At 45.8% G+C, this 12,436-nt stretch overlaps 1 protein-coding gene across 1 annotated transcript in view; it reads left to right on the forward strand.

The window, feature by feature from the left end:
- The first annotated feature begins 2,274 nt into the window (after nucleotides 1-2,274).
- ST6GALNAC1 (ST6 N-acetylgalactosaminide alpha-2,6-sialyltransferase 1) overlaps nucleotides 2,275-12,436 on the forward strand; it is a 35,898-nt gene continuing 25,736 nt past the window's right edge. The window contains 1 exon segment of the mRNA XM_007472409.1: nucleotides 2,275-2,345. Coding sequence (XP_007472471.1) covers nucleotides 2,275-2,345 — 71 coding nt within the window.

A 12,436-nucleotide genomic window follows, 5' to 3' on the forward strand; every position in this document is an offset into this window, starting at 1 on the left:
TTCAGCAGGCAAATGAAATGTAAATCAAAACCACATGGAGGGCTTCCCTGGTGGCACAGTGGTTGAGAGTCCACCTGCCGATGCAGGGGACACGAGTTCGTGCCCCGGTCCGGGAGGATCCCACATGCCGCGGAGCGGCTGGGCCCATGAGCCATGGCTGCTGAGCCTGCGTGTCCGGAGCCTGTGCTCCGCAACGGGAGAGGCCACAACAGTGAGAGGCCTGCGTACCGCAAAAAAAAACAAAAAACAAAAAAAAACACATGGAGACACCACTTCAGGATCACTAGAATTGCCATAATAAAAAAGACAATAACAAGTGTTGGTGAGAATGTGGGGAGATTGCAGTAGTCACACACTCTTGATGGGAATGTAAAATGGTGCCGCTGCTTTGGAAAACAATGGCAGTTCCTCCGAATATTAAACAAAGAATTGCCATGTGACTCAACAATTCTACTAGGTATATACCTGAGTGAAATGAAAACATACACCCATGCTCACCACAAAAAGAAATGGTGATTATGTGACATGATGGAGGTGGAAATCATTTTGCAATATATGTGTATTAAATTAATCCATTGTACACCTTAAACTTATACAATGTTATATGTCAATTATAGCTCAATAAAACTGAAGAAAAACAAAAAACTTATGTCCACAGAAAAACTTAAAAATGAATGTTCATGGCAACATTACTCATAAGAGCTAAAAGGTGGAAACAACCCAAACATCCATCAGCTGAAGAATGGACAAATAAAATGTGGTAAATCGATATAATGGAATATTATTGAGCAAATAAAAAGGAATGGAGTAGTTACATGCGACCACATGGATGAATGCTGAAACTATTATACCAAGTGAAAAAAGCCAGATACAGGACTTCCCTGGCGGTCCAGTGGTTAAACCTCCGAGCTCCCAATGCAGGGGGCACAGGTTCTATCCCTGATCGGGGAAGATCCCACATGCCGCACGGTGTGGCAAAAAAAAAAAAAAAAAGCCAGATACAAAAGACCACATGTTGCATCATTCCATTTATATGAAATGTCCATTTATATGAAATTTATTATAGACACAGAAAGTAGATTAGTGGTTGCCTAGGGCTGGGGGTTGGGTGGCAGGGAAGAGGATGGACTGCTAATGGGTACAGGGTATTTAGGGGAAGGCATGAAAGCATTCAAAATTGATCATGATGGACTTCCCTGGCGGTCCAGTGGTTAAGACTCTGTGCTTCCAATGCAGGGGGCGCGGGTTCAATCCCTGGTTGGGGAACTAAGATCCCACATGCCGCATGGTGTGGCCAAAAAACCCCGAAAAACAGAAAAAAACTGATCATGATGATGTTTGCACAACTCTGTGAATATACTAAAAACCACTGAATTGACTGCTTTAAATAGATGAATGGTATGGTATATGAATTATACCTCAACAAACCTGAAATATATATAGTTCTTGATTCTGATATATACAGTTTTTGCTTTTGTTTGTGTCTGGTGGCATTCCAGTCCAAATGGCAACACGAGCACATATTGTGGATGCCTCATTAATATTTTGATTTTTTTTTTTAATCTGTAACCATGAGGGGAAAAATAGACATGCCTTGGGTGTGTAACCGCACAACTAATGTTTACTGTGAGCTTGTGCCTGGCTCTGTGATGAGAACTTGATGTTCTGTGTGATATAGTCCTTATGAGAAAAAGTGCGGTGTGGCAGTTTGGGCCCCCGGGAAACCAACTCCGAAGTGGAGATCTGCACAGAAGAGGCTCGTTAGGGAGTTGCTCCTGGGATGAGCACCCGTGGGAGGAAGGGAAGGGGCAGCACTGGGTGGAGGGAGAAGTTGGATCCGACACAGTCTCAGTAGAGACTGAAGCAGACACTGTGGGGAGTTTCGAAGATGGGATGGCCCTTCAGAGCCTATGGGGTGTGAGGACCAGGCCTTAATACAACCTTGCCCATCAGCCAGTGGATGCTGGCCACTCCCCGGGGAAGATGCTGGCTGTTCTCCCCAGTGAGGCAGCTCACCATAGGGGCTGACAGTGGGGGAAACAGCCTTCATTCCTGATGCGGAATCTGGGTGGCACGTCAAAGCATCCATCATGATTATTATCTGAATATTACAGATAAGAAAATTGAAGCCTAGACAGGCTAAGTAACTAGCCCAATGTGGCAGGTGAGTATGTCGCAGGAGGCATTCAAATCTGAGATTTGGAGGAGGCTGGCTGCAGAGCTGAGGGCTTTTAGCTAAACTGCCTCTGCCCTGATGAACTTTGAGAGGCTAGGATGGAGAAGAGAACCACAGCCGTGTACTGCAGAGGACTGCTCCCTCCAGAGGCGCTGCGCAGCCAGGAGTGGTGGGTTCCTGGAGCAAGGGCCCCTCTGCGGCCACCAGCAGGGTGGCTTGTTAGAAAACTGCAGTATTCTCCACCCCACGCTCCTCTGGACCAGCCCCAAAGCGCCAAGCTCCCCTCCCCAAGAAGACATGCTATCGAGCTACCTTCTGCTTCTGACTCCTCCCTCCCACCCACCTGGCAACCCCCCAGCCCATAATGCAAACAGAGACCACATTAAAAATGAACAGGGAGTCTCATATCAGGGAGATGAGCAGGCAACCGAGTAAACTGGAAGCCAGAATGAAACTCCCATCACCTCGTTTTCCGTAAATAATATAGATATCAGACACCAGAGATGGGGTCAAGCAAAGGAGATCATCTCTGCGAACGTTGGAATTATTGTTTTTCACTTACGCGCAGTATCAGTCAGAGCTCCTCCTAGTAGTAGAAACCAATTCCAGCGGATTCAAGAGGAAGAGGAATATATTAAAAAGAAATTGGAGCTTAGATCACCAGGAGGCCTGGAGAACCAGAACCGGTCCCTCGAGGATAGTGATGCTTCTGGAACCCAAACCTTGCAGCTGGCTTCACCGACCCTCTTGGCCAAGGACCCCTCTGTTAGCTTCTGCCGGCTGCCCCAGGAACTCTGTTGTGTTCAGACACCTCCTCAAGCACCTTCCACAGTCTCTTCTCTTTGGACTCAGCCCTTAGGGCAATCTGGAAGTGCAGGGCAGCTCTCAACCAGTGGGATGCAGGCGTCTTGGATAAATGCCCCAGGCTGCCATCCTTGGGGCCCTCCTGCATGGTCCCCAGCAGGCGTGAGCCTGGTTGCTCACAGAGGAAACAGCTCAACAACGCTCCCTTCACTGGCTTTTCCTCCTTCCCTATCTCAGCATCTCACACTCGACTCCTTCACTCCCGCTTCCTGGGGACACTTCCCAAATAAACTCCCTGCACTCAAGTCCCGACTGGGGCTCTGCTCTCTGGGGAGCACAAGCTGAGACACACACACGTACTAAAAGCACCAAAAAAGGCCTGGTTACAACCACATTCATGACAGATAGGGAAGAAGGGAGAAGAATGGAATTAGGAAACGGGTGACAAAGAGGATTTTAACTTAAATCACCATAAAGTTTGTCTGTTTCTACAAAATGCGTATATCACTGAAGCAAAAATGAAAACATAAGGACATTTTTAAACGTTGGGTATTACCACCTCCCACCCCTTAAGGAGGGCTATTATCCAAAAAAAACCCCATAGAAAAATAGAAATGAGGGACTTCCCTGGTGTTCCAGTGGTTAAGAATCTGCCTTCCAACGCAGGGGACGTGGGTTCGATCCTTGGACGGGGAACTAAGATCCCACATGCTGCAGGGCAACTAAGCCCATGCGCTGCAACTACTGAGCCTGTGTGCTGCAACTAGAGAGAAGCCCGAGTGCTGCAACGAAGGGCCTGCGCACCGCATTGAAAGATCCTGCACTATGACCTGATGCAGCCAAAAATAAATAAATAAATATTTTAAAAAGAAAGAAAGAAAGATAAACAGAAAAGAACGAGTGCTGGTGAGAATTGGAGAAATTGGAACCCTTGTGCATTCCCTGTGCAGCCTCAGTAGTTGTGGCTCGCAGGCTCTAGCACGCAGGCTCAGTAGTTGTGGCGCCCGGGCTTAGTTGCTCCTCGGCATGTGGGATCTTCCCGGACCAGGGATGGAACCCGTGTCCCCTGCATTGGCAGGCAGGTGGATTCTTAACCACTGCACCACCAGGGAAGTCCCAGTGCCACGTTTAGTGGTGCCAGGATGGGCCAGAGGAGTCATGTGGTGTCAGCCTGATCCCTCCAGGATCCCACCTCATGGTTTTAGCATTCATTGATGAGCATTGCCTTATGGTTTGCTAAGATGGTGGTTTTCTAATTCTATTATTCCTCCTGCACTTATTACTGGAATTCTGTAAAGAACTTTCCTTTACCGGTTCTATGATTTCACTAAAATAGTTTGAATAGGAAAGAAAATTTTTTACAGCGACTCCTGTGAGCCTTTTTTCCCTTTGGTAATTTTTTAAATTTTGAAATAATGTTTGACTTACAGAATAGTTACAAGAATAGGACAAAGAACTCTCATAGACCCTTCACCCAGATTCCCCAATTGTTTGCATTTCACCCCTTTTGCTGACTCATTTTCTCTTTCATATATACAACTTTTTAACTATTGGAGAGTGAAGTGCACACATAATGCTCCTTTACCTACAAATACAATAGTGTGTATTTCCTAAGAACAAGGACATACTCTTAAATAATCATGAACAATGGTTGATATCAGAAAATTAACATTGATACAATGCTATTATTTAATCTATGACCTTATTCATGGTTTGCCAGTTGTCCCAACAAATCTTTTATTTAAAAAAAAATTCTATTCCAGGATCAAGGCCAGGATTCAGCATTGCATTTCATCTCTTTTTTCTTTAGTCCCCCCCAGTCTGGAATGGCTTCTAAGTCTCCTGGTCTTTCATAACCTTGACATTTTTGAAGAGTACAGACCAGTTAATTTAGTAGATTCTGTGAACTTCTAACGCGATTAGTCTTTGATAGCTTCCTTGCTTTCTGGCATAACAAGATGTCCCAAGTTCATCTGTACCTTCCCTATTCCCTATCCTAAAGGCCATTTCTCTAAAGATCCCTGGTTTCTTTCAGTGGGAAACGGGACATAGAGATGGGAACTGAATTCTGATGACACTGTTAATGGGGATGACGCATGAGTGAGGGTAATGGGTAGGTGAGTAGTGCCCGCTGAAGCAGGGCTGGCCCCCCAACTGTGCCCCAGACCCCTCATCTGTGGGAACAGCATTTTCAGGCTGGCCTTTGTGGACCAGTTTTTCTGACTGGGAAAGTCAGGGGGAATGTATGGCCCTTCTCCACTGGCGTGGCTTTGGGTATGGTTCACGCAGTATAATCCCTGAGTTGTTTTCCTACTCCTTTTCCATTTTATGACTTGTGAGATTTACTTGTCTTTTCTTATCTAACATTATTGATTTATTGGAGGTGCAAACGCAGAACTGGGACATCAGGAGGCTGTCAAGGAAGGGTTAGAACACCTGTATAAACATTAGGTGATTAAGCAAAGCAGAACTGCAGCCATAAATACACACAGTGGCACAGACCGAGTCGATTTGCCCCAGGCCAGCCAGCCCGCCTGTGCATCTCTGGAGGCCACTGTTCTTAGCAGAGTCCTTCCCGTTGTGCTTAGACGGGCTCCTGACTCATTGGGAATATGGCTGTTCTACTATCAGCAATCCTGTCTCTTGTTCTTATGAATTATCTAAAAGAACAAACTTCTTAAGTGATACGCAATCCTGGGTCCTGGGTTCCTACCATTCCACTGTCCCAGGGGCCACAGCTCCCAGGGAAACGGGAAGGCTGAAGTAAAAGGACAAGAAGAGATTACCTGCCTACCCTTGGGATGCTAAGGAGCCTGCACATTTGCCTTATATGTTTTCCATAATGAAGGGTAGCAGAAAATGCTCCAGGGTTGTCTCAGGACAGAACTGCAAGTGTCAGAGAGAAGGGAGATTGGGGGCACCAAAGGAGCAGGGGGTGGGGGTGGGCTGGGGGGAGGCTGGGGGGCAGAAACTGTGGTCCAGACAAGAATCTAAGTGCAGCCATTTCATTGAGCCTCAGCTCAGTTCTCTATTTTCTAAGCACCACTTCCCACCATTCTAGGCTAACTGCCTTTCCTGTCCCTTGCAATGTCTTGGGCAGGTTCAGACACTATAGGCTGTTAAGACTCAGACCAGCTCTGTTTCAAACTTCACTTGCACATGTGACTCAGAGCTTCATCAGCTCCTCTCCCGGAACAAGCTGGGGCGCTGACCCTGGTTGCTGGGAGGATGCGGGAGACTGCGGGTGGGTGTGGTCTGGTTCTGTGATACCTCCCACTCCCTCTCTTTTCAAGGCCTAACTTCTTAGCTTCCCTGGTGTAGAGAGCAACAAATGGAAATGGAAACCGCTGGGGTGGGAATTAAGGGGGGAACAGATCCCTTAATTTAACCTGCTGTGTGTCCAAGACAGGGAGGGCCCCAGGTCTGGCTGGGTTTAGTTCTATCTACTACTACTCGTCTCTGATGATAGGGTGGACTCTGCATAGATGCAAAGATTACATAAGACATGTAATAAGTGTTATTGATCAAATCTTGGTAGGGTACATGTGAGTGCAAAGGACAGAGAGGTCAATTCTAATTGGGGTGTAGAGGGACTTAACCTGCTTTAGTTTCATAAACAACCCAAGAACCAGTGGATTCCAGAAGCTTTAGGAGCCCTATCTGATACAAGAGCTTCATCTAGTACATACAGGGCAAGACTGTTTCAGACACAGTACAGCTCCATGAATGACTTATTCATGAAGATGAGTCCTACTTGGTTTCTCCTGCCTTTAGTGGTTTCTGAACTTGTATGCTGGTGAAAGTTCTGGGAGATGAACAGAGCTGACATGGAACATTCCTCTTCTGCACTTAAAAGTAGTGAGCCACTCAACTGCCAAGACACGGTAACAACCTCAATATCCATCAAGAGGTGAATGGATAAAGAAGATGTGGTGTATATATACACAATGGAATACTACGCAGCAATAAAAAAGAATGAAATAGTACCATTTGCAGCAACATGGATGGACTTAGAGATTATCATACTAAGTGAAGTAAGTCAGAAATGAAAAACAAATGCCATATGATCAGTTATATGTGGAATCTAAAAAAAAGACACAAATGAACCTATCTACAAAACAGAAACAGACTCACAGACATAGGGAACAGACTTGTGGTTGCCAGCAGGGTCGTGGGGGTGGAGGAGGGATGGATTGGGAGTTTGGGGTTAGCAGATGCAAAGTATTACACTGTATATAGGATGGATAAACAGCAAGGTCCTACTGTATAGCACAGGGAGCTATATTCAATATCCTGTGATAAACCATAATGGAAAAGAATATAAAAAAGAATGTATATATATGTATGTATAACTGAATCACTTTGCTGTACAGCAGAAACTAACACAACATTGTAAATCAACTATACGTTAATAAAAAAAAGAGACAGAGAGAAAGACAGGGCGCACACGATTGAGAGATTGGGAGATTATGGGAATAAAAAGTGAGTTGGAAAAAAGAAAAAGTAGTGAGCCACTGAACGTCACAGATACTTGCAGAGCTAGCTGGGACCTCAGAAGGCATCTGGTCAACCAGTTCATGTTCCAGATGATGACGTTAAGGTTCAGCTAAGCCCTGGGGCCATCCAGTGTGGTGGTGCAGGTGCCCAGGCTCCCTGGGTTCAAATCCTGGCTGTGCCACTTCCTAGCTGAATGATCTTTTGGGCAAATTACTGTGTATTCATGTCCTTTATCTGTAAATGGGGGCTTTAACTACCAACTTCATGGGGTTGTGTGAAAGGAAAATCAAAATGGAGTCGGTATTGCCAAGAGCACTAAATGGAGGCCACTGAAGTGTGTGTGACTTATGCTCATCTCAGCCCGGATGCAATCTGAACTCGATCACTTCTTGTCTTAACATAGGCATCCAGATATCTGCCCAATATTCCAGAAACTCAAGATACTTATTGGATCCTTACTTGAGAATAAGTCCATTGGAAAAAAAATTGATAAGAAAATGAATCCGTATCTGAAGGGTGACATCAGTAATTAAGCTTGAGACATTAACTAGATATTGTTAATATATTTGACAAATGAACAGCAGGGTTTTGAATTATAAAAGAAAAGAAATCTGCGCTGAGGTTGAAAAGTATACTGCTGATGTTTGGGGAATTTTTCTTTTTATCAATGTATTTATTTTTGGCTGAGTTGGGTCTTCATTGTTGGGTCTTCGTTGCTGCGCGCGAGTAGGTAGCCCCTGCTCTCCACAACTAGAGAAAAGCTCACATGCAGCAACGAAGACCCAATGCAGCCATAAATACATAAATCAATCAATAAATAAATTTATTAAAAAAAAAAAAGACAGTGGGTTCAAGTCCCTATCTGAGTTGTGTGGTTTCATAACCAATAACGAGTGATTTGTCCAAAGTTATACAGCTACATAGTGGCAGGGTGTGATGAGGGAGAAGGGAAAGGGGATGAACTGCACCGCAGAAGGAGCCTGCTTCCTGTCGAAACCGCTGATGCCCTGTTAGAGCCATGAGCTGCAGAAAAACAGCTTTCCCAACCCGAGAAGGGGGAGGACAGCCCAAGAACCAAAGGACTTTCATTTCCAAAGATACCTGAAGGTCATTCTTATTGTATGACTTGGCCGACAGTTGCCTTTATTGCCGGCAACTGTGCAATTAGGTGATAAAGGTCTCCATTGTAAAGCACCCACATACGATGTGTAATTAAATGTGCATTTCTGAGAACCAAAGCCAGGCTAAAACTTAAAAACAAAACACAATAAATCTTCCTTTAGATGCAGAGAAAAGATTCCACTAACTTCTTGTTTCTGAACAGACTACTGCTCAGAGATAGGGGCAGTGCTCTAAAATAAACACCAACACTCCTACCAAATGGCCAAAAACAAGCAAGAGCAAATGACACATCCAAGTGGAGCTTGAATTCCGGGAGCAGGTGTATCTCAACTGGTAAGAATGAGCTCCTGGCCTGCAAGGAAGTGCTGTCAATTTTAATTCTATGTGTGAGTCAATGCCACAAGCATGAAAGAAACTGTATGTAATTAGTTTGCTTCTTTGCAGAGAGGTGTTTAAATGGAGTATTCTACTGGGAAGTGGTTATGTAAAGGATGATGCAGCACAAAGGACCCAGGTGGGAAACTGGAAAAAAAACCCTCTGATCTGGGTAGTGTCCTCTCTACCCGTTTGCCTGCTTTGTCTGGCGCTGGGCACAGTCAAAGCCTTGCCCGCCCCCCCACCCCCGGTCGCCAGCAGCAGGTGTTACAGTTGGCCTTGGCTTGACCTTGCTGCACAACAGTCCTATTAGCATTTCCTTATTCTGCTGGCCCTGAGCTTGTGATTTTTTTTTGACATCGAAAAAATAGCTCCTCAGAATTTGTTTCCCAAAGCTTTACTTCACTTCCACCTTTTTTTTTTTTCTTTTGGCCACGCCACTCAGCTTGCAGGATCTTAGTTCCCTGACCAGGGATTGAACCCAGGCCCTCAGCAGTGAAAGCACAGAGTCTTAACCACTGGACCACCAGGGAACTCCCCCACTTCCACCTTTTACGAGAAGTTTGAGATGTGTGAGAGAGGTTGTCCTGGAGAGGAAATCAGAACCGTGAAAGAAGGACGGATGTGTTCTCTAATGACCACGTGAGACTCATCGTACAGCAGTTGGGGGCTCCAGCCAAACAAGGAAAAGAAACACACATGCTTATCACCACAAGTGCAGACCCTCGGGTGATATGGCACAAACCTGAAGGAAATCAGCTTCAACGTCCTCAACTTCCTTCAATCATCCTCAGCTTCCTGGAGCCCCCATCATCATCCCCCTGGCCACACCTGGGGGCTGAGTCTCCCCCCAGCAACCCCACTGCACCTTTAGAACTCTCTCCAGCTCAAGACCTCCTGTGGCTTCTCATCACAATTAGAATAAAGCACATACTCTGGTTTTCTAGAGTAAAGGCAAATACAAGGAAAGAATAAGAGGCTTAATTCTCCTGTTGAAAGTAAGGGAAGAGATGTCCTTCCCCCTTCCATTTCTTAGAGCATTTACTTTAGAAAACCTGAACGTTCCTTCCCTGTCTCTTTGAAATGTATGTGAATCTGTTTAAAGCTAAAGAATCCTCTCGCCAGATCTGGGAATGTCTTTCTCAAGGACTTGGGAAGCCTCCCTTCGAAATGCCACCATCAAGGACGAGAGCACCCCACCTCCCAGCTTCTCTGGGAGCTCAGGAGCCTACGCCTGTTTCCCTTTGGAAAAAGCCAATTAGGGAACACAGATGGCCTCCCCAACCACCAAGGGAAGTTAGGATGAGTGCTGTGACACCGGATGCTGCTTAGCCCTCTTACTTGAGGACCAGTCACTGTTTCTCTCGCGAACATGTTTGCGATAAGTTGTATCCGCTTGGTTCTAGAAAAGGGCGGGATGTCTTCCTGTCTTTGCCACCTCTTAGTGGATTGCCTATGATGCACGTCAAATTCTGGTTTAATGCTTATTCAACAATGAAATTGTTTTTCTTTCTCTTCTGCCTTTGTGGAGAGATTTTCTGGGTCGGAAGGAGATTTTGTTTTTAGCTACCCTTCCCCCTCCTTCCCTTTGTACTCAGCTCCAGCCACCCTGGCCTTTGTATGCATCTTAAAAAGCGCTGAGCGTGCTTCTGACTCAGGGCCCTATATTTTTGTTCTTCTGGCTCAGCCCAGTTTCTGCCCATAGATTTCTCGTGACTTGCTTCCTTCTTTTACCTGGTCATTCCTCAGAGAGCCTGTCCCTGATCACAGCTCTCAACGCCCTTCATTTTTCCTCACAGCACTAATCACTACCTGCTCATTGACTCTAGTCTCTGCTGTAGGAGGTTAACCTGCACGAGGTCAGGACTTGGTCTGTGTTGCCCATCACTGTACCTGCCGCATGGAAGGTGCTTCATGTAGAGGAAATACAGTTAAAAATAAGTCTCCTGGGAATTCCCTGGTGGTCCAGTGGTTAAGACTCCATGCTCCCAATACAGGGGGCCCAGGTTCGATCCCTGGTCAGGGAACTAAGATCCTACACGCCACATGGTACGGCCAAAAAAAAAAAAGTCTCCTGCCACCCGTGAAAACCTCTCCACAAGGCACCTTCAACACAACAATTTTTAACATTGCAGGTGTCCTGCAATTTGGCCATTAATTTTCAACCCTTCCTCTCTGGGTACTGGTGGAAATCTGGGCTAGATGTGGCCAGGGTAGAGTTTTTCTGCTTGAGTCTCATCCTCAGCCTTCCTGGTGCTGCCTTTTGTGGGTCTGTGTCCCATGTTATTCTGTGGGTCTTGCTGGCCATGATGGGAACAAGGCATGGGGAACCTTTCTGCACTCATGCTGGTTAGACACCCCCTCCTGTGTGCCTCCAGTGGACTCCCGTGTCTTCTGACACACAGTCACACACCAGTTTACAGTTCCCACCCCAGGAGTCCAGCATGCAGTAATTTCTCAATAAATGTAAAGTAAATGAATTCACCAGCAAAAACTTTGATCTTGTGTCATGTTGCTTTTAGACGGCACTTGTTACCATGACGGTGGGCCAAGGTGTACATCTACCTTTCCCTCAGACAGTAATTCCTCCAAAAGGAGAGGCAGTGGGATGGTAGATGACCTCCCAGGCCCTGAGGAACGGTAAGCTGTGATCTTAGAAAATGAGCTAGGGTTCTGTTGTTGATATTGGAGACTTAAGAGAATAAGAAATACTGTAGTTGTGTCCAGAGACCGAAGAAGTGTCATCATGCAAGTCTATCAGGGTCCGCCTGGCCCTTGCAGAAGACAAGAGGGCTCGCAACAGGCCATCTGATCCAGATTCAGTGTCCAAGGTGAGCACACCTGCTGAGTGTGACCAACCGGGAAATAGAACATTCTGTGTGGGAGAAAGGCTAGAAAGCCAACTTAATATTGAATCCTTGCCTAGGGCACCCTTAGTCATCGACTCCTTCATTAAACAACAAAGATCCATGAATTAAAGTTCTATTTTTTTTCCTTTTTTACCAAACGATATTATTTTTGCCTTTGTGTTCCTGTGAGAAACCTCTAAAAGATGGATATGTCAGTTGAGCCTGTTACAAAGAAAAACCAGAGGCATTCTAGCTAGAAAAAAAGGAAAGTTTGGCCAAAAGAGAGTATAGGATAATATCACCTTGAGACACAGACAAGAGCCCCTTCCCTGGACCCTGCACTTTAGAAGGCCCCACATCACCAACATACAAGTACAAACTTAAAGACCAACGAGCACCTATGTCACTTGGATCTTGTGCTCACAGCTGCCACAGCAGAGCACAACCCATAACCCATAACCATCAACATATACTCTTTTTTATTTATGTATTTATTTATTTATTTTTGCGGTACACGGGCCTCTCACTGCTGTGGCCTCTCCCGTTGCGGAACACAGGCTCCGGACGCGCAGGCTCAGCGGCCATGGCTCACGGGCCCAGCCACTCCGCGGCA

This window comes from Lipotes vexillifer, unplaced genomic scaffold (genome assembly GCF_000442215.2).
Source record: "Lipotes vexillifer unplaced genomic scaffold, Lipotes_vexillifer_v1.1 scaffold518, whole genome shotgun sequence".
NCBI lineage: Eukaryota > Metazoa > Chordata > Mammalia > Artiodactyla > Lipotidae > Lipotes > Lipotes vexillifer.